The sequence below is a fragment of the Telmatherina bonti genome, assembly GCF_933228915.1.
Source record: "Telmatherina bonti genome assembly, chromosome: 13".
Lineage (NCBI taxonomy): Eukaryota > Metazoa > Chordata > Actinopteri > Atheriniformes > Telmatherinidae > Telmatherina > Telmatherina bonti.
In genome coordinates this window covers 13,377,838-13,402,717 of record NC_136611.1, presented here as the reverse complement: position 1 = coordinate 13,402,717, position 24,880 = coordinate 13,377,838, and the positions used below count along the sequence as shown (strand labels likewise).

General features: G+C 39.1%; 3 protein-coding genes across 4 annotated transcripts; 2 read left to right on the top strand and 1 right to left on the bottom strand.

Annotated features, from left to right (window-relative positions):
* Nucleotides 1-902: 902 nt before the first annotated feature.
* Nucleotides 903-10,892, bottom strand: fahd2a (fumarylacetoacetate hydrolase domain containing 2A). 2 transcript variants are annotated; one of them, XM_079250959.1, is made up of 8 exons: nt 10,885-10,892; nt 9,988-10,253; nt 9,670-9,886; nt 6,817-6,876; nt 6,572-6,734; nt 3,350-3,458; nt 2,823-2,910; nt 903-1,880 (listed from the first exon to the last, which is right to left on the bottom strand). In XM_079250959.1, the coding sequence occupies exons 2-8, from the start codon at nt 10,251-10,253 to the stop codon at nt 1,818-1,820; spliced, it is 966 nt and encodes a 321-aa protein (XP_079107085.1). In that variant the 5' UTR covers nt 10,885-10,892; the 3' UTR covers nt 903-1,817. The 2 variants fall into 2 exon arrangements, with proteins under 2 accessions (XP_079107085.1, XP_079107086.1); XM_079250960.1 differs by lacking the exon at nt 10,885-10,892 and adding an exon at nt 10,756-10,846.
* A 517-nt stretch (nt 10,893-11,409) lies between these two features.
* Nucleotides 11,410-18,673, top strand: LOC306764820 (putative aminopeptidase W07G4.4). The gene is made up of 16 exons (XM_079252087.1): nt 11,410-11,496; nt 12,195-12,236; nt 12,351-12,441; nt 13,162-13,310; nt 13,408-13,516; nt 13,606-13,733; nt 13,826-13,925; nt 14,025-14,100; nt 14,182-14,267; nt 16,465-16,569; nt 16,833-16,908; nt 17,007-17,125; nt 17,206-17,289; nt 17,379-17,436; nt 18,082-18,263; nt 18,355-18,673. The coding sequence occupies exons 1-16, from the start codon at nt 11,486-11,488 to the stop codon at nt 18,490-18,492; spliced, it is 1,554 nt and encodes a 517-aa protein (XP_079108213.1). The 5' UTR covers nt 11,410-11,485; the 3' UTR covers nt 18,493-18,673.
* A 1,448-nt stretch (nt 18,674-20,121) lies between these two features.
* On the top strand, nt 20,122-23,278 carry pcna (proliferating cell nuclear antigen). Its single transcript, XM_079251592.1, has 6 exons — nt 20,122-20,537; nt 21,897-21,994; nt 22,098-22,165; nt 22,257-22,451; nt 22,626-22,749; nt 22,835-23,278. The coding sequence occupies exons 1-6, from the start codon at nt 20,317-20,319 to the stop codon at nt 22,909-22,911; spliced, it is 783 nt and encodes a 260-aa protein (XP_079107718.1). The 5' UTR covers nt 20,122-20,316; the 3' UTR covers nt 22,912-23,278.
* The last annotated feature ends 1,602 nt before the right edge of the window (nt 23,279-24,880 follow it).

The following is a 24,880-nucleotide window of genomic DNA, read 5'->3' as shown; positions in this document are numbered from 1 at the left end:
GTTTATATTGGAGGAGCCTCTGTTCATTAAAAATAGACAGAGTTTGAAAAGTGTCTTTCAGTAGGTGCATTTTTTTATTTTCAATGAGACATTGATTTTAAGTTCATCTTAGGTAATTTCATTAGCATAAAGCCACAGGAGACAAAGAATATGTTCTTCAGTCCTGCTAATCAGCTGGTGAGACTCACTGGGCGGTGTTGCCCCATTACAGCCTGTTATTTGTTTATGTTGTTATGAAAATGACTTTTTTGTTAGTCCCGTCTGAAATTTTCAAGTAGTAACAATAAACAAAAGTTGTTTCCTCTCAAATTCTGCTCATGCACAAGAAACCTCTTTCCACTTGTGTATTAGATGTGCTCCTCCACACATCTCATCATTCTGAGTCGCTCTCCTGGATGTAGATCACTCTCTGCTGAGTCAGACCTCCGGAGAGTCTGTTTGACGCAGACCTTTGGACATCAAAAGGGCGAGACAAATCAATGCCTCATTTTGATGGGGACATTTTCTGCCAAGCGTTAATATTTTTGCCGTTTACAGCTGACTGTTTGTACAGTCAAACAGTCAGTGCAGCTGTTTCTCACCCCAACTCCCAAAACAAACTAAAGCTGCAGAAGCTCAGCAGCAGTAACTCTCTCCTGCCACCCAGTGTCCACCCAGAATCCTGAAGCCTGTGAATAACTCTGCCCAGACTGAAAGTACCGCCTAAATCTGTTTCCTCTGCTGATATGAAACAGGTTTGGATTTTTTTTTTTTATAGTTTCAAGGCTAATCATGCTTAACGTAGTCTGTATGCAAACAAAGAAGTTTGATGAGCTGCTGCCTGGCAATTTTCTCTAAAGCTGCTGCACAGAACTGTCAGATTGTTTTTGAAAGTAAATTTTAATGATACTTTGGCCGTGGCATTACAAGGTCAAATGAAATATTTCCTCCCTTTGATGACTTGAACATCTTGTACTACATGCAAAACCGTAACACTAAATGTGTTAGCTCATTGGGACGCACTGACAAACATTTCTAATACAAATAATTATAAATATACAATAATGAAGTGATTTTTTTCTATGCAAATTTATTCTATACTGAATTATACTTTCATTTGACAATAATCACAACTGTTTCCCTTCACAATTTGTGAAAACATCCTCTTCTGCACAGAGAAAATGGCCACATTCATGCAGTGAAAGTTTGAATCTTAACAGTTTTTCAATTATTTGTGATTCAAAAGTCAAACTAAATTAGCAGGTCCACTTCGTCACACTGCAAAAAACAAGTGGGAATAAAAGTTTGTCGCTGGAATTTCCCTAAAGCTGTGTGTCAGTGAAAAGAGGACTTCTGTCTTTACAGCAAAATTAAAAACGAAGCACACAGAAACATAAATCAGAGCAATTATTGTGAATTTTCTCTCAGGCAATATGAAGGACAGATTCTGAAAATTGCTTATTTTAATTAAATCGCATTGCAAGTAATCTGTTTTCTTTTTATAAGAAAAGTTTCCATTTCAATTGTCTAAGCTAGTTAAAAAAAAAAAGAAATATGTTCCTGAGTGTTAAACACGATGAGAATTACTTTCTATTTTTACACGGTAAAACAAGTCAGGAGGTTTGTGTTGTATAGCAGGAGTGGGTGGCTGCTGCTTTTCCAGCTGCTGATCACTGACTCAGTGGTTGGGTCACATAATTGCATAGTTTTAGGTTGTAAAAATACCACAGTTTCCATCCTCACTGTTCCAGAAGTATCTCTGATACAAAAGTCATCAAATAGCACAGCCTGCAGATGATCAGAAGTATGGTTTATTAATCGGAGAGACACTCCTAAATTTAAACCACTTTGTTGATGATGGAGCCCAACTGATCTATCTGGCACTCCACTATGTCTCCTTTCTGAAAGATAAAACAAACAAAAGACACATTTACTTGTTTTAAACACCTTTCTGTGGCATGCAGTAGTTTGAGTACTTAGAGGTCAAAGTTTCTCTAGCAGGTTGGACGCACAGCATTGTTGGATTAGGGATGGAGTTAAGGCTGGGTTATTAATGGTCTGTTTGCTCAGAATTTGTTGCTCCTGAACCACACACACCTCCACCACCAGTCAAATGGTCTATTTAAACCAGAAACATAAGAGCTAGCATAGCTCTGCTCACTGGGACCAGGCTCTTTGTGTCCATCAAACTGCAGGTGACTAATTTAATGAAACGCATTCAGGAAAAGTCTGACGGTTCATTCTTCTCAAAGGTCATAGCTGTAGATTAGTAGTAAAGCTGAAAAAAATTGGACCAACTATCCAAACTAACCCTCCCTGAAGATGTTCTTCATTGAAACAGGGTTTTAATGGGCCTTTTCTACATTTAAATAATTCAGTTTAAATAAGTTATTTGAATCTGAAGACTACATGCAGAATTAATTAGGAGCTTGTGGCTAATGATTTGTAAATTTGAAGTCACTTTCTAATTAGCTTTAAAAACATCACCTGATCTGTCCTAAGATGATCGGTAACAAATTTTTACTCCAACAAATGAGCAAATCTGAGACTTTAAATGTTAAGAGATCAATATGGATAATCACATTATCACGTTTGTACTTGTTCATTTCTTTCACTATAACACTAACAAAAACAAATAATGGACTTAAATTCATGCCATAATTTAAGATTGATTAATCTTATTTTCAAATATATGCTTTTCATAGCTCAGCTACTCAAGATGTTCAGAGTATCACACTTCTGAACTAAGGTCTTTATCAAACTACTAAAGCCACTTCAGTTCTTCAGAAACTCCTCTGTGCAGAGCTGTACTCTGACTTTTGTTTGTGTCATGCATCAGTCACCTTGAGGAAGACTGGTGGTGTTCTGAACACACCCACACCTGGAGGAGTGCCGGTCAGGAACACATCTCCTGGAGTTAATGTCACGAACCTGAGAGGATGAAAGAGAACAGTGCAGAGAGGCAGGAATAAACATGAGCCTTACAGCAGCATGAAAATACCCTGATCTGCAGGCAAATTAGGCCAAATTAAGTTGCCAATACTGCAAAACAGAAGCAATTCAGAAAAAGGAATTATGGGATTTATCATGCAGACTTTTCAAGTCGGATGGGGATCGCTTTATTTGGTTGAGTGGTTCTGAGTATAGATTTTCAGTCGTGGTCTTAGCTGAAGCTTCAATTCAGCCCAGTCTGTGATAAACAAAGACCATTTGATCACCCTGGCGTGTTTCGATTTTCATACTTTCCTAATTAGAAATTCAACACTGAGTCAGCAACTGAGGAAAGACGGAGTTCTGTATGATGTAAACTGTGACTAAAATGAGCGGTTGTCATGCCGGCATTATAACTGATAATTCTGAGTCAACTTACTTGGAGACCCATGCAACCAGTGCTGCTGTCTTGAAGATCATCTGATCAGTGTTGCTGCTCTGGACTGTGTCTCCGTTAACCAGACAGCGTATGCCCAGGTTGTGAGGATCTGGACGAGAAACACAAAGCAGGACAAATCAAAATTCCTGATCAATGTCAGTTTAGACAAATATATTAAGGATTAAGATTCATTTAAATATCAAGTCATCCAAAAATGCATCACCTGTCAATAAAGGTTACTTTTAGTTTTGTCAACTAAAATCTAATCATTTGGATAGAATGTCATGAATTTAGGCCCCGTGATGCGAACTGGATATGTTAAAAGTCAAAACACTTTGTGACTAAAAGTTATATCAGGGTACTCTGGCTGTCTCACGCTGTCCAAAGACATGCATGTTAGGTTAATTGGTCTCTAACATTTTTCCCAAAGGGAGAGTCAGAGCATGAATAGTTGTTTGTGTTGGCTTTAAGATGGACTGGTAACCAGGCCGCTGTACCCTGCCTCTCACTGCTCCAGCTTCCCCGTTATGCTAAACTGCAGTAAGCCGGGGGTCTCAAACTCCAGTCCTTGAGGGCAGCAATCCAGGTTTATGTTTCCCTGTACCAACACACCTGACTGAAATGAATGGGTCATTGTAAAGTAGTTGACAATAAGCCGTTTGATTTGATTCAGGTGTGTTGGACCAGGGAAACAACAAACACCTGCCAAATTGCAGCCCTTAAACTGGAGATGAGACCACTGCAGTAAGCAGTAAAGAAAGTCAATGAATGTATTATTTATCATCAATATTCTTTTATTTACACATTTCACTGGAACAACATGCTGGGAACGTTGAGGAATGCTCAAAAAACTTCTGTTCAGAACTTCACACAGGTTAACAGGCTCGTTGGAAAGGGGTAAGAGCTCTGACTGGGTATGAAAAGAGCAAAGAGCATCCCCACAAGGCCCAGCAGTTCACAAGCAAGGATGGAACAAGATTCGCTGCTATGAACCAACTGCATGATCAAACAGTCCAACAGTTGAACAATGTTTCTCAATGTACAAGTGCAAGAATTAAGGGATTTAATCATCTACTGCCCAGAACATCAAAAGATTCAAAAAATCTAGAGAAATCTCTGCATGAAAGTGTTAAAGCTGGGGTAGGTAATCTTCCTCAGAGAATCTTCCTTTTTTCTTTTTTTTTTTTTTTTTTACTCTGGGTGAAGTGGTTCCTCGTCTAAATAGTAGTCTAAATATTTTGTAATCATGAACAATAAATATATTTAGACTCCACAGTTCACTGTAAATCTGTAAAAACTGACCAATCAAAGCGTTCAAACCGAAATGAAGTTATTTTTTTATATTTCATAAGCTTCTCCTGGCTCCCCTCCCCACAGCGCATACCTGATACCCACACCATGCATATGAATAGTGTGTTAGAATGAAAATACAAAGTAGTGAAGAAGAAACTCAGACTCATGTGAAGAATGTTACTGCATGGGCACAGGAACATTTCAGAAAACCATTGTCAGTTAACCTCTGTCACTACATCTACAAGTGCAAGGTAAAACTCTGCCATGCAAAGCGAAATCCATATATCGACAGAGTGCAGTTCATGTGAGATTGGCTGTTGCAAATGGAAAAAGTGCTGTGATCTGATGAGTACACATTTCACATTTTAGGGGGGAAATAATGGACATCATGTCTTCCAGGACAAAGAGGAAAAGAACAATCCAGATTGTTCAAAAGTCAGCATCTATGATGGTATGGGGGTGTGTTAGTGCCCATGCCATCTTTAAAGGCACCATTAATACTGAAAAGTACATCCAGGTTTTGGAGCAACATATACTGCATCTACGTGATGATTTTTTTTTTTTCCAGGGACATCTGTGCTGATTTCAGCAAGACGATGCCAAGCAACATAATGCACGTGCTGCAACAGCTTGGTTTCGTAGTTAAAGAGGTACTTAACTGTTGCCTTTTTAAAATATGTGGTGCATTATGAAGCACAAGCTACAATAACGGAGAACATGGACTTTAGAGCAACTGAATGGGAAAGAATTCCCCCTACAAAGCATCAATAGTTAGTGCCCTTCGTTCCCAAACGTTGATTGAGTGCTGTGAAAAGGAAAGGTGATCCAACAGTGATAAACACACCCCTGTCCAAGTTTCTTTTTAAATGTGTTGCCGGCATCATATATAAAAGTAGTGAATATTTGAAACATACAAAACAATTGTATTATTGCTTTGAACATTACACATCTAGTCTCTGTAGTGTTTTCAAAATAATATAGGCTAAAAATCATTTTAAAATCTTTATTTTGCTTTTATTTACATTTTGCACAACATCCCAACTTCATTTCAATCAGGTTGTACAGGTATGGAGTCCGGTGGTATTTTGGATCAGGTCCTATGTTTTACATATTTTTCTCTTTTTGTCTCTGGATGCTGAAATATTCCTGTTTTACATAGAGTCTTCAGACTTTGGAAACTTTCTTCACGGCTTGTATTTTTCTTCTTGGATAAAATCCATAGAAATGCCAGTTATTCACACAATATTGGTTGTTGCAGAAACTCATTTCCATTTATACCTTCTATGCCAGATCCACAGCAGGTGCCCAGTAAGATTGATCAGTTATCTCGTCCTCAGCCTATGAAGACAACCAGTCCTGCTCTGATTAGTGCCACTGTGGCTCATTCTGTACCTCTTTATACCTATTGCAGTTGTTTCCACTCATTCTTAGTTGGTAACTGATCTTCCTTATTTTCATCTTTTATGTTATGAAATCACAACTTTTAATTCCCCCAGCTATTGTTTTATGTTCCACCATGAGAAATACCAGCATGGAGACACACTGGTAATTGCAGAACAACATTTGTGTAGTTAGTGGTTGTAAATCACAAAGAACTCAGTTTTTTGTGTCCATTACTTCAGGTTTTTGCATACTTACTGTAGTTGTGTTAAGATTAAAACACTGTTTAACATTCCTTTAATGGAATTTTTTGGTTTTAATTGGTTCACATATTTATCTGTACAGATAAAGGTGAACGCAGTATTCCAGTATGGCTCTGATTGTTTTGGTTTGCTTACACATCCATGGAGCTACACTTTTCACTGATCTGCAGTAACTCAGTGATGCTGCTGACATCAGAAACCAATGAAAATTGCATGATTCATCTGATTGACTTTAATTCTCTCATCTGACTCACACTTCCAGCTTTGGCCACTTATTAACTCGTACCTTTCACTGCGTCAGTTGTTATTAAGGCAGGGCCAAGGGGACAGAAGCTGTCAAATGTTTTTCCCAGCAGCCACTGCTTCCCATTGCGGTTCATCTGCCAGTCACGTGCGCTGACGTCATTAGCCACAGTGAACCCAGCGACATAGGAGAGAGCGTCTTCCTCCTGAATAACAAGTAGGGAAGCTAAACAGAGTCACAGCAGATACTTCATTAGAGTGCATTAGATGTGGTGGTATGACGCTCACCCTGATGTGTTTTCCTCTTCGTCCAATCACAAAGGCCAGCTCCACTTCCCAATCCACCTCCTTCAGTCAATCAGAAGAACATATACATCACAACATTACACTAATATTAAGCTGCTGTTTTTGCTTTTTTTTATGGGTAAATAATAAATGCATCTCACCAAGACCAATATGGTTTATATGTGAATAGCTGATCTTTGATAGACTCCCTACAGATGAAGGTAACCTGCTTCTATACTGCAAGCAGACATCATTTCCTTGCTTTTATTGATCTATAATAACCTATTGTTAGTGTTTTGCATAATTGTATATCTGGTTGTTCTTAAACTGTCATCATACTGCAGTGTCAACTTTATTCAGTCACTGTTTTACACATCTGCTCATGTATACTGACGAAGGCAGCTTGGTGTTTTTATCAGTGAGCTAATAAACATTGCTGGATTTGACAAACAATCCCTGAGACAGTCACACAAACAAACCATAACACATCCACCACTATGCTTCACAACGGTTCCAGTCTGCTTCCAAAAAGCTAAAATAGTACAAAGATTTATTTTTGTTTAGCCTTTTCTCTTTTGTTGGAAATGTTTTACATTAATAATGCCAACTTTCTATACCCATCTGAAAACCCTCTTACCTGTTTTTTTTTTGTTGTTTTTTTTTTTTTGTTTGTTTGTTTGTTTGTTTGGTTTTCTTTTTTAAGTAGTTTTCTCCCCCTGGACAGCTTTTTATTACTTTGCAGGGACCCCAGCTGTTCTGGTGGCCCAGTCCATATACAAGAAGCTGGCAATTAAAGGAGGTTATATCTGGACACAAACAGACAGATGATGTGACACCATGCTGTTTTTTCACCAATTTACAGGACTGATCTTCAACACTTCGTGGCCAATGGCTGCAAATCGTCTTTCTGTGACAGATGTGTTACTGAACACTTGTGGCATTGTTAATACAACAACTTCACCACATATCTGTCACAAAGACCCCATCGCAGCCTTGGCTGTCTGTTCTCATCAAAGGCATGAAGGTGGGCTTTAGATTTTCCTCCAGAAAGTTTATCTCCATGGGGCAAAAGAAGTACAGTTGACATTTAAAGGATTTACAGACTCGCTGTCACCGCCTACTGACAGAATAAAACATGAACTGGATCTCTCATCCTGGAGAGGGTTCCCTGCTTTGACAAGGGTAATAAATTCAGTCCAGAACCCAAACATCTTAATGACCTTTTGATTCGTTCCATGCTTCTCATGTAGACACTATATCACCAATGAAACAACATTTTTAAAAAAAACCTTATAGACAAAGTCTATACTTTTCTCTGCTACACATCACATGCAACCAGATTAAACCTCCATTCTGCCTTTGTTGATCTTTCTCTGACATGCTTGTCCTGCTTCCTCCAGAGAAGACATTTCCCATGGCCTTGCAGGTCTCGCTTGCATTCCTGAGAGTGGTTCAAGCTGAATCTACCATGTTTGAATCTATATGAATTAATGTAAAGTTGATGATTGTATAACAATCAACAATGACAAAAGAATTGTATGACATATTTTCTACTAATCCGTCTCTTGTTGGCCTTCAGTAATCTGCCTTTGTACCACAGTGCCATCTAGAGGCCAAAGATAATCATTGCACCATGCATAATGTGGTGCTAAACACTTCAAACCTGAACATCTCTCTGATTTCTGTGTGGGATGTTTGGTTTTACTTTTCTGTGAACAAAATATGATTAATGAAAATATTTCTCCTAGGTAAAAGACTTTATTTTCTAAATTTTCCCATGGGTAATATTTGAGAGATACTGCTTAATGTGATGGCTGCTAAAAGGTTTTTTTTTTTTTTTTTTTCAAGCCAAATATTGACTCAAGACCCCTGTATAACAACCGGTATAAAGTCCAGGATTCACACTGCTGGGCAATGGTTGATTTAATGACTCTAGTGAGGCAGTAAAGAATCCACCTGAGCCGTCATGAAAAGAGGTTAAGACAGAATCATAAACCCTAGTTCTTGGTGGTGTGCTTCCAAGTAAAAATTTAGCTTTATGATGTTGAAATAAATAGTCTTTAGGATCTTAACTCCTAGACTCAGGGATTATTTAGGATATTGGTACCTATAAGTCATGCTATTATGCTGTCTTTCACCATTGTTTCATCACTTGCCTGCAGAGTCTGTTTAAACTACAAACAATAGTTGTATTGATTTTCTGTCCTCTTACTATCTATTGTTCTGAGATTAACATGACCGATGTGAAAGTTAATTACTATCCTAGTCTGTAAATAGTTGCTTAAAAAAGCCATTTTAATTCAATCAGGTGTCCTTTAAAAAGGAATGGAAGATTAATTAGAGAAATTGCTCCACTTTGAATGACAGTTGTGTCATCCCAAGCCTGCAATCACAATTACAACTACAGTCAGCCTCAGCAGGGAGGTTGTGAGCAGATGGACCAGCTCCTCTAGTTTCATTCTACACACAGCCATGATGAACTGAATCTTGTGGTTATCTCCAGCACGGTGCAACTCACATTTCAGACAAAATGTAGAGTAATTTGGAGAGTCTTATTTAAATCTGTCACTTGTTGCTGCTGGATGTACAACCTGAGACTGTCGTTTTTGCTCAGGGACTCTTTTAACTGACTGTCTCACACATATGTATGCGATAGCTGCGATAAAGAGCTGGCTCATTTCTCTTGGTTTGACAGAGCTTCCGTATTGTTTTCCTTTTTCACCATTTGATATAGTGGAAGTGATATCTCACAATTCTTTGGAGCCACAACATCTCGCGGTAAAAACAAAGCTCATCTATTTACCTCCAGTTGTACTAATTCAGGTTTAGTTTTTCAGCAAGTTCACTTGATCTCACCTGACTCTCTGAGGGCAGAGTAATGTCATCATATGGCCCAGTGATTGCACTGGGAAACTTGCTGAAAATGATGGGTTCGTTGGGAATGGGCGCATTCTGCTCCAAACAGTGGTCCCGATAGTTCATACCCACACACACCACCTTCTCCGGAGCCAAAATGGGAGACAGCAGCTGGATTTGTGCTCGATCCACCATACACTGACCAGATTCTATTGCTCTGAGGAGGAAATACGATGAGTTTAGGAGAGTCTGAACATAAAGGAAAACAATGACCTCGATCATTTTCAATTTGACAAACGGCAAGAATGTGCCTGATACCTCTGAGCACACTGCAGACCCCTGTCTCCTAACTCCAGCAGCTCTCTTATTGTTGAGGGCATGGAGGGATCAAAAGCATTCAGATCCACCACATCAAGCCCCTCGCCTTTTTCCACTCCCACCCTGATGGTTTTTCCATCACTATGGCGACAGAACTGGACCAAACGCATCGCTGCACTGTTGAAGTCTCTCCTCTGTGTGGCTGCTGTGTTCTTCTGAGAGATAAATTTAGAGAATATACAAAAAGAGCGAAGAAGAAGTCTCATCTGCAGATGAAGAAGAAAACTATTAGAAGCATTAGAAAAGTTCTCTTTCTTAAGTAGGTCATATCAGATCATTCACTTTTGAAGTGTTTTTTGTTTTGTTTTTTTTAAAAAGTTTAACAAATCTTTTAATTGTAAGTCTATTAAGTTTAATTACATTAAGGAAATTGATAACTGAAATTGTTAGCTGGTCAAATTCTGGAGAAGTTTTATTTAAAAAGTTTTGTTGTTTTTTTTAAAAAAAATACTAATTATAATCTTTGCTTTTCTTAAGAGTTGTCGAACTCAGGCATTTTTGTCATCATTGATCATTTGACATCGACATGATCAATCGAGCCAGGACAAAACGTGGACTTAACCATACTAGTTTGCAAACAGGGGTGCAAAATGCAACTGTTACAGAAACTAACAGCTCATCTGTCCTAACACTGGCATATTATCAGTGCTGTTCTGTTTACAACATAAATCAGCAGCGATACTGTAGCTGACAAACTTTGCTACCTACCCGTTGCTTGAGGCTAATCTTTAGATAAACGCCTTGTAAAGAGGAATGTGCTAATGCAACGAACTGCTGAATAACTACAACACCTGCTGCATCTACTTTGCCCTTTGAACGAAACCAGTCAATACTCACCTCCGCGTTTCTGCACAGAAAACGCTATTTTAAACTACTTCCGGTGAGCGTTTGTAGTCCATTAGTCCAGGTTTGTAGTCCAGAAGGTCAGTTCAGTCAAAGATAGAAAAAACATCAAATCTAACTATATTTATTTTAGTTGATATTATGTTATAACTACATGATCTAATTTATCGTCATTGCGATTGCAGTTATTTTGGCGCTGCTTTTGGCGTTTGCGCGAAGATTTCCTAAAACTACAATTCCCAGGAATGACAGATACACATTAAAATGAAATAGGAATTTCTCATTACGTGACCGCCCTACGAAGAATATGACAAGAATTTTAACTCTTATAGATTATTAATTCATAGAATAAGTTTATTACTTCATGTACTATTTCAGCGTGAAATGAGTATCTGAACCGTCTTAATTATCTGAGCAAAATAGTATTTTCCGACAGGGATTTTTGCAAATACGACCGACATTGGTCCCTGAAGGCAGCAGAAGTTCGAACCCAACAGATCACGTGATCAAGTGGCGAGTCCGACAGGGAGGATCTGTTGGTAACATTTATCTGCTGTCTCTTTCAACCTGAAGACACCGGAAGAGAAGGACAACGATGTGCACCAGGTAGGATTAACGCCTGTTTCCTTTTAAACGGCTAATTTTAGTCTGGATTTAACATGTAGTCCATGTGCAGCGATCCGCTTGGTTGGTTTTTGTGCATAAAATAACAGCTGAGGAGCATCAGTTAGCCTGTTTGTATCACAGCTCTGTTTTTGTTTCTTTATTAGATTGTTGTATGTGTTTTGCTTTTCATCCATTAATGATTATATCTCATTTTCAGTTGGGTCGAACCAGAGAAATCTGATCCTCTCATGTTGCTCACGAGGTTTAGACAAATCTAGATTCAGTTTCCAATTTAGTCATCCCTGCAAATTTGACACTTTTACATCCCTTTGTTTTGTCATGTGATGTCAAAAGCGTCTGACTAATGTGAAGCATGTCTGCTTGGAGGTCAGATGTAGCGTTGTAATCTCCTACAAACGTATGTGATTGCATCCTACAAAGTGCACACTGTGAGCCAAATCATGAGATAAGTATAGTATGTCAGCTATTATACAGCGATTTTTTTTAAGAACATCACCTGATCCTGAAGTTTTGTTTCACTTTTTCTTAGCTGTAGGTTTCAAAGGTACAAAGATCCTCCAAGTCTCTGTGCTTTAACCTGAATTACACAGTTACAGATAAGAAATGTGATTGTACTGCTCAATCTGAGCTGCGTCTGTTAAACATTATTGCTGACTCTTCACTTTGTTTTTCTGCAGCGTCCAGCCCACTGAGTGGACCACTAACCTGAAAAACCAGAAGTAAGTCATGTAAAATATGTTTTACTTCCTCTACAGCTGTAAGCATGCTGGGGATTTGTTTCCTTGCAAATAGCTGAGTCTGGTGATTGTCTTTTTTTTTTTTTTTTCTTCTAGTTTTGATGGCGTCATCCTTGTGACTCAAAGCCATGATAGTCTGTCTGATCAGCTGGACTATCTGAGAGCTCCACTGCAGGACTACAGCTCTGTAAGTGTCTGTTCCTACACCACAAGATTATACTGTTGAGCTTTCATCGTATTAACTCTTATTCAGAGTTGATGCTGAAATATTTTGTTGTTTTTACTGTAGTTGTTCTGATTTTTATATTAATATCACACACACACATATATTTAAATAAATAATGGATTTGCTTTTTTGGCTATTTTTTTTTTTTTTTTAATATAAAAGTTAATATATGTCATCTATATCAAATAAAATTTTCTTCAAGAGAAAAGATTAGGTTCGGGACTGACTGGTTGCTGTAATGCATTTCATAATTCAATTGGGGGGGGGCAGAGAGATAAAGAAAGGGAGAGAAACGCTCAGTGTATCAGGAAATGTCCCTCAGCAGTCTAAACCTATAGCAGCATAACTAAGGGATGCTAACCATCCCTAGCTATAGGACTTATCAAAAAGATAAGTCTTCAGCCTAGTCTTAAAGGTGGGGAGGGTGTCTGCTTCCCTAACACTAACAGGGAGCTTATTCCATAAGACAGGGGCCTGATAACCAAAGGCTCTGCCTCCTGCTCGGCTCTTTGAGACTGAAAGAGCAGGAAATACACTTGTTTTTCATAAAATTATTCTGTTTGTCAAATTTTGTCTGTTTAATCTCCTCAGACTCTGGCTTTGTCATTTATTGAGAAACATACTTGATTGATGAATTTTAGTGATGCTATTGTGTTTTTCGTGGTGATACATTTCATCTAGGTGGACAGTGGTCTAGCGGAGGAGGTGGTTGTTCTCAGGGTTCCCGGTCTCCCTGGCAACCGCCTGGTGTTTGCCTGCACCGGCCCTTTGAACCGTGACTATGATGATGTCAGACGCTTCAGTGATGCAGCACTGAACGGCATGAAACGGTCAGTTAACAGTAGCCGATTTTTACCTCCTTTGTGTCTTGTTGCTGATTTGCATCCAGGTTTTATTGCTGTTTTGCTTTACTATTTGTCCTTTCAGTGCCTTGAAAGCTGGCATGCAGCGCCCCCTGCTAGTATGCCCTCCACACAGGGACTATAAGAACAACACCTTGGTGGCTGCTCTTGGGGCCCTTCATGCTCTCTACATGGTGAGGAAAGATGCTCTTGTAAAGAGAAGTCGGATGTGTGAGCTATGTTAAATTTAACCCTCTAATTTTATATATTCTCTCTTTAAAAGCCACTTGAAGTGCGAGAGGCACACATAAAATCCTCTGACTACAAGGTGTGTGTTCTGGGGCTGTGGGCAGCAAAGGAGGCAGAGGGAAAGAGGCTGGTGGAGCTGACTAATGCTCTGGAAAGTGGGAGGTGGGTTAAATACTGTATTTCCTCTCATTACCCCAAAATTTCTCAGATGTTGGTGTTCACACGCTCACCAATCCCTCATTTCCCCTCCACAGAATGGCTTATCGCGACATTGGCGGCTCAGACCCTGAACGTATGGCTGCCCCCCGTTCGGCTGACTACGTCCAGGAAATGTTCAAGAACAGCCCTGTGTCTGTAAGTGGTGGAAAATTACATCTAGCCTTCATAAAAATAGAATATTTGGTACCAGTGAGTTTTTTTTTAAGCAGCAAATCTGTGTGTATTGACCTCCAGGTGGAGGTGTTGAGCGATCTGAAGACTCTGGAGAAAGAGTATCCGTGTCTGGCTGCAGTCAACCGTTGTGCCAACAGTAAGACAGCAGTCCTTAATCACCTGCCCACGGCTGCTACATGTTCTTCTGAAATGCCTTCAATGTTTCCTCCTCTTTCAGCTGTACCTCGTCACCAGGCCAGAGTCATTAAACTGAAGTACTGCGGTGAGGGACCAATCCAAACGACACTCATGTTGGTGGGAAAGGTGAGATGTGACCCTCAGACACCTGTCCAAGAAGCAGTCTAGTGTTGTTGTTACATGTTATAAATGGTTTACACTATCAACTAGAAAGATGAAAGACACTGACCAATATCGCATTTATTTCCATCCAGAGTTGCATTAATATCTTACCAAAAACTCATGGTGATGATGGGAGAGTCCATTCCACTTTATTTCTATTACACATTTTATAAACATAAACAGTTTCCAAAGTCCTGCACAAATAAAACAGTGAAAGAGAAAAACAATGTTACAACACTAAAATATGGACTTTATGAAAATAGCAATAAATACATAGTAGTAAGCTTGAAATCGGTCACAATAAATAGGTAACGATAAATGAGTAAAAATAAATAATTTAATAAAAGAAAATTAAGTAAAAAGACACTGAGGACCACACAAGTCACGCTGTGTTAAAAGCCGGAGAATGAAGTGAATCTTAAGATAAGACTTAAAACACTCCAGGGTGGGGGCTAGTTTGACATGGGGGGGCTCTGACCTCAGACAGCGTGGAGGAGTCGGACTGCAGCACAACCCAAATTTAATAATAATGTAGATGATACTAATAATAACACATTTTAATTGCCTTTACGTCACTCAGTGACAATAGAAGAAAAACAGGTGATAAAACAACAAAAACTGAATAAAAATGCAGGCGTGGTGTAACTGAGAAATCATGCAGCAACAGGTGAGTCTTGACTTTAGATTTAAGAGAGAGAGAGAGAGAGGGAGGGAGGGAGTCGATGTTGCGAATGCCCTGTGGGGGTGAATTCCAGAGTTGAGGAGCATTAAGGAGTGGCTTAAACTGGGAGCCTGTGCAGTAAAGTCTGGACAGAGTGGTAGCCAGTCCATGGATGAAAATAATGCATCATGCTCCCTGAGTCACTTTTTTACAATTTGAGCGTGATGAATCCTGGCATGGTCATGTTGGAATATGACCATACCATCATGGAGGGAAAAAAAAAATCCACTAACGGATTAACCTGCTTGTTCAGTATATTCAGGTGCCCCCACAGGCTCATACAGGAAGCACTGGGCATAATGGGGGCCTCACTTCCTCTGCCTCTCTTCTTACCCTGATGCTTCCGTCACTCTGAGCAAGTTAAATCTGGACCACATGACTTTCTTCTATTGCTCCAGAGTCCAGTTTTTTATGATCCCCAACCTACTGAAGCCTTGTTTTCCAATTAGCTGCACTAATAATCTTATGGCTGCACAGCAGTTCACTCCTAATCCACAGAGTTCCCTTTGCACTGTGCATGTGGAAATGTTCTCACTTTCACTATTAAATGTAGACCTGAGTTCTACTGTTTTATTTATTATTTGATTTCACCAAAAAGTTAAGTGACTGCCAGTAATTATCATTCCAGCTTTTCTTCCTGGAAGATGATGGTTCCCCACTGTCTTCGCAGTTTCTAATAATCCATTGGACGTTAACGAGAGCTGCCACAATATGCATTTCTCCTGATTCCATTCAATTCTGATTCTTTGAATGCCGATTCGATTTAAATTATGATTCTCACAATTCTTTGATATTGCTTATGGAAATTATGGAGCAATTATGGAGCAAAAAAATCCCAATATTTGATTTTTCTATTTTATTTTCCTACCCCTATGGTTAACCCAGTTTTAGTTGTTTCTGTTATCTACTGAGAAGTTTTCACCACTTGATACCAATAATTTGACCCTCCTAACATCATCCTAGCCTTGCATCATTTCCATGAACACTGGCTGTGTCTTCCAACATGGTTGCTTATGAAATGAAAACTTCCCCATTACATCATTTACAGTTAAATAACTTGTTACCAGCTGAATTGTCATCATCCATGCTGTAATTATCCAGGGAAGCCTCTTGTCTGTTTGCTTAGTCAAATCCAGGTGGTGATTTGTTTGTTTGTATTTTGTTTGTTTTGGCTATTTTTGTGGACAGACATTGTACTAATTTGAGTAATCTGTAAATAATAATAATAACCTGTGTCATAAATAGTCTCATACAGCAAACTCAAGTTGTGGCAAAGTTTGTAGAAAATTCTACTAAATAAAAGAACTTTGGGTTGCCAAATTGTTTGTCACTTTTAGGTGAAATGGGGAAAAAATTGAGGGAGGAATATGCACGAATGCCAACTGTGTGTTTGTTGCTGGCAACTTGGTAAAATGTTTGGTTCTTGTGTGTTGATTTCAGGGCATCACCTACGACACTGGTGGAGCCGACATCAAGGCCGGCGGGGTCATGGCCGGCATGCACAGGGACAAGTGTGGAGCTGCTGCTGTTGCTGGATTCTTCCAGGTGAGTGAACCCTCTTCCTTTCAGGAAGCATCTCGGTACTTGGAATATAAATGTAGCATGTGTGTGTCAGCCAGCACTGAAAGCAGGATGACTCACACCTGAATGCTCCTGAGCCACATTTAGCAAAAAGCTTAACAAAATATTTTTAGATGAATATTTTCACTGTGCAAATTCTGTTTTATTATTTCTGGATGGCTAAATTTGAGGTTTTTTTGTGCGTTCTAAGTGCAGCTCACTTCTTACTCCTCCCCTCTGCCGTCTAGATATTAGCACATCTGAAGCCAAAGCACCTGAAGGTTATTGGCGCGATGGCGATGGTGAGGAACAGTGTGGGTGCAGGTCAGTGTAGAACCCCTCATACCTGATCCTGTTGATGAATCTCTGAGTGGTCTGTGTTTTTGAACCTCTTCTCAGCAGCCTGGTTGCTTTTTTTTCAGACTGCTACGTGGCCGATGAACTGGTGGTTTCTCGTGCGGGACGTCGAGTGAGGGTGGGAAACACTGATGCAGAGGGACGTATGGTGATGGTGGACCTGCTCTGTGAGATGAAAGAGAAGGTCAGAGAGAACTCATAAAACTTCTTCTGGACTAGTTAGGCTTCAGTTTAATCCTTTTTCACCCTTTTTTGTCTCTGCAGGCAGTACAAGAGATCAACCCTCAGCTGTTCACCATTGCAACTCTGACTGGTCACGCCATCAGAGCCATGGGACCCAACTACTCTGTGAGTCCTGCTGAAACACAAACCTAAACTCACTGGTCAGTGAAGTATTTCACATCTACAGTTCATGAGTTTAAAATTTATCCTCGTAGATCATCATGGACAACGGGCCAGCCCATCACAGAAAGAATGCCGCTCAGTGGCAGAAAGGTGAGTGACAGAAGTTTGCTTACTGACCTTTTCCAAAGCATCCACCTCAAGTTGAAAATAGAATGAAATAAAATGTAATTAAACTGTAAAATAACAATAAAGCAACTCCACTATTAAAGATTTGAATAGAAAAAGAAAGCAACCAGAGTTGTCATCAAGTTGCCGTCTCATATATTTGTGGGTTGATTTGAAAAGCATTTAGTTTGATCATATATTATCCTGAACAAAAGCTAAAACAGTTAGTGGGTTAAATTATTATTCCTTACAGGGAGTCATCATTGAGATGGTGGAGGATTTTATATACATAAGGTCAACGGTTCAAAGAGTGTTTAAAAGAGATGTGTACAAACAGGCTGAAGCAGGTGGAGAAAAGTGTCGGTGTAAAGTGTGATAAATGGGCAAGAAGGAAAGGAAAGATGGTGAAGTCAGCGATGCATGGTTTGGAGACAGACCCTGATGAAAAGACAGGAGGCAGACCTGGAGGTTGCGTGTTTGATTTGGCACTTCCATACAAAGGCAATGCTTTAGGTCATCATGTCTCCCTTGTGACTATACCACATACTTGGGATCCATCTCCACATTGCTCCATAGAAGTTGAGTGATTCCAGAACAAACTAACGCTGGTGCTTATCCTTTCACTCGCAGCTGGAGAGGTGTTGGGAGATTTATTTGAGATATCCACCATCAGGCGAGAGGACTACGAGTTCCACAAGGGCAAGTCTGAGTATGAAGACATCCTGCAGTGCAACAACCTGCCATCTAGCGCTACACCCCGAGGACATCAGACCCCTGCAGCATTTCTCATCATGGCCTCAGGCTTGGACAAGGTGTTTACAAGATTTTTTTGTTTGTATATTTATAATATAGAGAGAGTGCAGTGATTAATCATTCTTATTTCTGCCTGAATATTTACCACAGCATGGCGTTGATTCTGACAAGCCTCTGCCATACTCCCACATTGATATCGCTGGGTCCAGTGGTCCTTTCCCTGGTATCCCAACAGGAGCTCCCATCGTCGCCATGGCAGCCAACTACATCCTTGCAGATACTCTGTAAAGAAATACAGTTGAAACAAAAAATTGTAACAGTCCAGTATATGTGAAAACTATGCCACAACATAGTAATTCTTGTATTTCTTAATGCCTCAGGTCATTTTCTGTCAGACTGTTTGTTGCTCTTTTTTGTAAGATCTTTAAACTTTCTGAATAAAGTGTCAAACAACCTTTTAAGTGATCATAATTAGCAATTTCTCAGTGGTTAAATCATGGAATAAAAAATTACACCAAACAGTCATTCATTTATTTATGCTTCCCCTTTCTTAACCGCTTAGTCCAATTAAGGGTTCGGGGAAGCTGGAGCATTTCCCAGCAGTCATTGGATGAGAGGCGGTTTACAGCCTGGATAGGTCTCCAGTCCATTGCAGATTACGCCAAAAACAGGGAAAAAAAACTATTTAACCATTCTGTGCCATTTTATAATGAAATGTAGTAAAGGTTTCTCTTTATGTTAATACTTCAAAGCTGAAGGCTGGAGTACTAACTGTTGTAGATTATTTGGTGGGCAAAATTCAAATTGTAATTTGTGAATTTTATTTAAGATGCTTTGTTTTACATAAGAAGGCCAAATAGAATAGTTTGTAATTAAAGTGTAACTTAGGTGTGATAAGTATAAAGGCCGCTAACATTTTGTCCATCTGATAGAAGCCAAATGCTCAAAAAGCAACCTGAAACTAGCTCAGTAAAATAAATTGGGTCAAACAGAAACAAAATAGCAAAACTGGGATATGAATAATCACTTACTTAGAATGAATACATATGTCTTCAGTTTAAGTAAAAGGTTTTTTATACATTAGACTGATAAGTTTATTGATTGATTCCTTTATTCAAATATGTTTTACTTTTTATTGTAAATTATATATATATATATATATATATATATATATATATACATACATATATATATATATAGCGAGAGAGAGAGAGACATAGATATAGATATATATAGAGATATAGATGAAGATATGTATAATATATGGACAGTTGTACTCATATTTATTCATACCCTTTCATTAAAGAAGGAAAAAAAACAGCTGCCTGTAAAATAAGCTGAACTTGACTAAAGTAATAAATGAATATTTTATGAAAATCATTACATTATTTTCTAATTCTGGTTCAATAGAATTTTTTTTTTTTTAAATCAAAAAAGATAATTTATTACATATTACATCACTCATAAACTAATATTTTGTTGAACAATCCTTTAATGTTTCCGCTACAGTCAGATGTTTTCTGTTCCTCTCAGTCAGACTTCTGCACCTGTTGACAGGTATTTTGTCCCACTGTTCAACAGAAAAGTGCTCTAATTTGTCCAGGACCGATTTATTTGTTTATTTCTTTCTTCGACTCATTTAAATGAAAAAAGTGTCTTATATAACTAAATTATACTTTTTCATATTTTTAGTAGTTGTTCCCTTTTTAAGACTCCAGTTATTTGAGTGACTGTTGTAAATTCAGCCTTTTCTCTAATGAAATGGTATAAAATACATGAGCACAACTGTACATTACAGATCGATAAATGGACATGAACGTTCACACAGCTGGGCGGAGCGTACAGACGCACATAAATGACGTAACTACGCCGAATTATTAAAACATGACGTTAGCGCGCGCTTGCAGCTCAAACTTGCGATCCGCTGTGAGAATCGTATCTACTCACTGCTGCTGAATCAGTTAACCATATAACCACACGAAGCCAAAACTGTACCAGAAAGCTGTCTGCGTCGTGGTGATTCCGCATTTTGACAGTCGATCAGGCAGCGCAAGGCGAAAAGCGGCAGTAGTTCTCCTTTCCTCCACGCGTACGTAACACTCCACAGCAACCATGTTTGAGGCTCGACTGGTCCAAGGCTCTATCCTGAAGAAGGTGCTGGAGGCCCTGAAGGATCTGATCACAGAAGCCTGCTGGGATGTCAGCTCGTCCGGCATCTCTCTGCAGAGCATGGACTCCTCTCACGTCTCTCTGGTGCAGCTGACTCTGCGGCACGATGGTTTCGACTCCTACCGCTGCGACAGAAACCTCGCCATGGGGGTCAACCTCAGCAGGTTGGACAAGTTAAATTCACGTTTTTGATAGAAAAAGGTGTTTTAGTTTACTTTCAGACTGGGTGGTTTTACAGAAACTATGGCATCTGTTCAGACTGATGCGGCTAGCTGTAGATTTAACCTTCGGCGCCTAACAAGTAATCGTATAGTTGTTTAGAGCACTTTTGTAAACATTGCAACTGTTTACAACACTGGATCTCAGGCTTTACGCGTCCTTTGAAAGCAAAATGTAGTTTATAGTGTAGTAGTTCAGCTGACAAAGAGGGTGGCCATCTTGGCGGAGATGTCTGGGCATGTTTCTGTATCGAAACTCACCAAGTTAACTGTTTAATGACTGTTTTCATGTTGAACTGTTTTTAGACTTGTACACATGTAGACGACAGACTGGTAAATGGTTTGGACATGTCAAATGGCATGTACGGTAGTTTTAGAAACTTTGTGTCATGCTTTATGTCAGATAGAAACGTCATTTGAGCGCCAAACTCCGCCGGTCGCCTTGGCGGGAATTGTTGTTTAACCCGGGAACTTCCACTTCCGTCACGCCTTTTGTAACTTTGCACCGGCGTCTTTGTTCAAATGCGGCAAAAATGACTTTTTTTCTCTCTTTAATGTGATTAATTAGTTTGTTTATCAGATATTTGTCATTTTTAAAAAAAACAAAACAAAACAAACACTTACTTACTTTATTCTTTAATCCAGACACATCGGCCCATATCAGCAATTAATGAAAAAAAAAAGAAAGAAAACTAAAAAACACATATTCATGCATAGACACATAGCCTATATATACACACACACATATTTATAAAAACATCTGTAAAGAAAGACATTTATTCCAGTGCTTCCAAAAACAGGAGAAATACCATGTCACTTAATTTTTGCTCAGTCATAACCATTACAATTGCATTTGTTGACTCTCTTAATCGACACATATGTCTATACATCAGCACGGCATGAAATGAATCCATCCGTCTTCTGCCGCTTATCCGGGGTCGGGTCGCAGGGGCAGCAGCCTAAGTAGGGAAGCCCAGACCAAATAGTTGCAGTTTCCCCAGCCACATTTGCCTACTCTGCTGGGGGATCCCAAGGCACCCTATCTCTTAGGGAGAGCCTGGCCACCCTGTGGAGGAAACTCAACCAAATAAATTAAAATTTATATATATATATATTTTTTTTGGTGGGGGTGTTTTTAAGACTATTTTTAGTCCTAATTCATGTTATTTTGTCTTTTTGTTTTTTAAATATGTTATTTATGTCCCACTTTTGTTATTCTGTTTTCACATTTCTGAGATGTGTTGTCTCTTTTGTTGATTCTTTCAATTTGTAACAAACTTTTGCCTGTCTGCTGCTTTATTCCAGTATGTCAAAGATCCTAAAATGTGCTGGGAATGAAGACATCATCACTCTGAGAGCTGAAGACAATGCAGACACACTTGCTCTTGTTTTTGAGACAGTCAGTAAGTACTTTGCTTTAAATCTTAAATCCAGTCTGTTCAACCAGGGCCAAGTGGTTGCAGTTTTTTTCTCCCCAAAACACTGTTTATCTTTTCACTTTTGCAGATCAGGAGAAAGTCTCAGACTATGAGATGAAGCTTATGGACCTGGATGTGGAGCAGCTTGGGATTCCAGTAAGTCATTTTGCCACTAATCTTTAGTTTTTGATCGATCATTCATTTCCTTTTACTCTCCTAATCCTTCGTTGCCTGTCTGTCCCGTCAGGAGCAGGAATATAGCTGTGTCGTGAAAATGCCTTCTGGCGAGTTTGCGCGCATCTGCCGTGACCTGTCGCAGATCGGAGATGCCGTCATGATCTCTTGTGCCAAGGATGGAGTCAAGTTCTCTGCCTCTGGAGAGCTGGGAACAGGAAACATCAAGTTGTCCCAGACCAGCAACGTTGACAAGGAAGATGAGGCGGTGAGTTAAAAAAAAGTTAGATAAAAGTCCTGTGAAACATACACAGGTAGTTTTTATTCAGATTCCTTCAGGCTTATTTATTTTTTTGCAGTTGCAAAACAAAGAAAGAAAATGTACTTTTCCCGTAGTACTTTGTATGTAGTAAATTATTTCCATTTACTTTCTGATCTTCAGGTTACTATTGAGATGAATGAACCTGTCCAGCTGATATTTGCCCTGAACTACCTGAACTTCTTCACAAAGGCCACACCACTGTCAAAGACAGTCACCCTCAGTATGTCTGCTGATATCCCCCTCGGTAAGCACGTGCCCTTCTTCCTGATAGCATATCAATATATTTAGAATGTTATCCAATCCCAGACTTGACTGTTTTCTCTCTGCAGTGGTGGAGTACAAGATTGCTGACATGGGACACGTTAAATACTACCTCGCTCCAAAGATCGACGAAGAGGCTTCTTAAGTTGCAGCAGACCAAAAGGGGAGAATGGAGAAAAGTAGATGCTTGGGACTCTTCCTGAGTGATTGAAGGACCTAAGTGATGTTGCAGCATCTCTGATCTCCATGCATGCGAGGACATCCACCTTCCTCCGTTGATGCTGTGTTTATCCGAAGCTTCCCAGTGGTAGAGATTGGTCCTGATGTTCCCAGTGTAAATCCCAGCCCTTGTTCCTTCAGCTTCTCTCTGTCTCGCTCTGTCTGTTCTTTGCAGTTTAAGGGTTTTTTTTTTTTTTTGTTGTTTTGTAGATAACACATTTGTAAATAATTCCTGTGGTTTCGCACCGGCGATCAGCTCAAAATGTTTTTGTATTCATAAATCCAGCCCAGATTAAATGATTTCCATTCCAGATTTCCTTTCTGTTTGTCTATATTTTTGTTGCTCTTCACAATGCATTTCAACATTTACCGTCAGGACCCTCATAGTGTTAAGTTGTTTCCCAGTTTGTCTTTGTATTAAGTAAATTGATTCATTTGTATGTCACAACACTGAAGGTAATTCAGGGTTCAAATTCCACAAGGGGCTTTAGTTTTCATTCTCGCACAGTGAACTTCCCAAGTCTTGTCTGTATCAGTATAAATCTACAGTATCATAGTCAAAAGTCTTCTGCTATTGTATGCAGTTGACACAATCAGAAGTGTGCTGTATATTACCAAGTTCTTATCTGTAACTAAAAAAAAATAATACTAAAAATAATTTAAAAAAAAAAAAAAAAAAGCATGGGATTGAATGAATAAACAATGCTTATACATTTTAAATGATGAGACTTTAGTACTGCAGATCTAGTAGTTTATTAAATATATTTTCTGGCTAAAATCCTCAAACTTGGGCTGTTTATGGAAAGTAATAAAGGCATTTTATAGTTTAACAGACTTGTTGCAGAAAGGAGAAAGTGATGCTGAGGACAGATCGGTATTTATTCATTCAGTAATAATTACAGCATGTGAGTAAGAGCTGGTGAACCAAATTTTATTATAATAAAATGAACACTTGGATTGTAAATTGTTGCTGCTAAAACTTGTGGAGATAAAATGAAAATACTTGTTTCATACAGGTGCATAATTCCCTGGTAAAACATACTAATTTGTTGCAGCTATGTAAGACTTAAACCTATTGGTGGAGAATATACACAAGTCTAAATTTCGTTTTAAAAATTGTTATTGGAGGTGTCATTAATTGAAACTTGTACTCGATTTGTGTTTATTTCGGATGGTGTAGTAACGTAAAATAGCCACAAGGTGGGGCCGTTTCATTATTTTTTTGTGGGGCCGCATAATCTGTCGGGACACATCAAAGGTCTTAAAATATTAAACATTACTGACATTAAATTAAAAATTCTGCCTCATTTTTTCATAATCTTTCCTCTGTTTTATTTCACAGAGAGTCTGCTTAGTTTTAGGATTGTTGCTCTGCTGTTATCCAGTTACCCAACCAAATAATCAGATTTTTCTTTTTTTTTTCTTTTTTTTTCATCAAGCCTGGTTTCAGAGAAATTACATCACAGAAGTTGTATAGATATGAGGGTTGGGAACCCTCAGTACTCCAGGAATGCCAAAGCTGGTATGTGAGCAAAACGTACAGACAGCTGAATGATTTAAGCATTCACACGCAGACAGAAATGCTTGACATGAATAAATCTGTGTGTGCTGCTGGTTATTCTTCAGTATGTTGGGGCCAGGAGGTTGCGTGGTGTTGGTCAGACAGTGTTAATCCTCGCAAAGCTTTAATCTTTCTGACAGACACATCTGGCCTCTGTCTCAGTCTGACAGCATGCCGTGATCAGCTGACACCAGGGTTTCTGAGGAGAAGTATTGCGTATCTGTGAATCATATATCTAAAATCACACATTACATGACATGTAAATCACACTTTCTCACATTTGTCCCTATTTTGATTTGCATGCTGGGTCCTGAGAATCAAGTTGCTGTTCGGC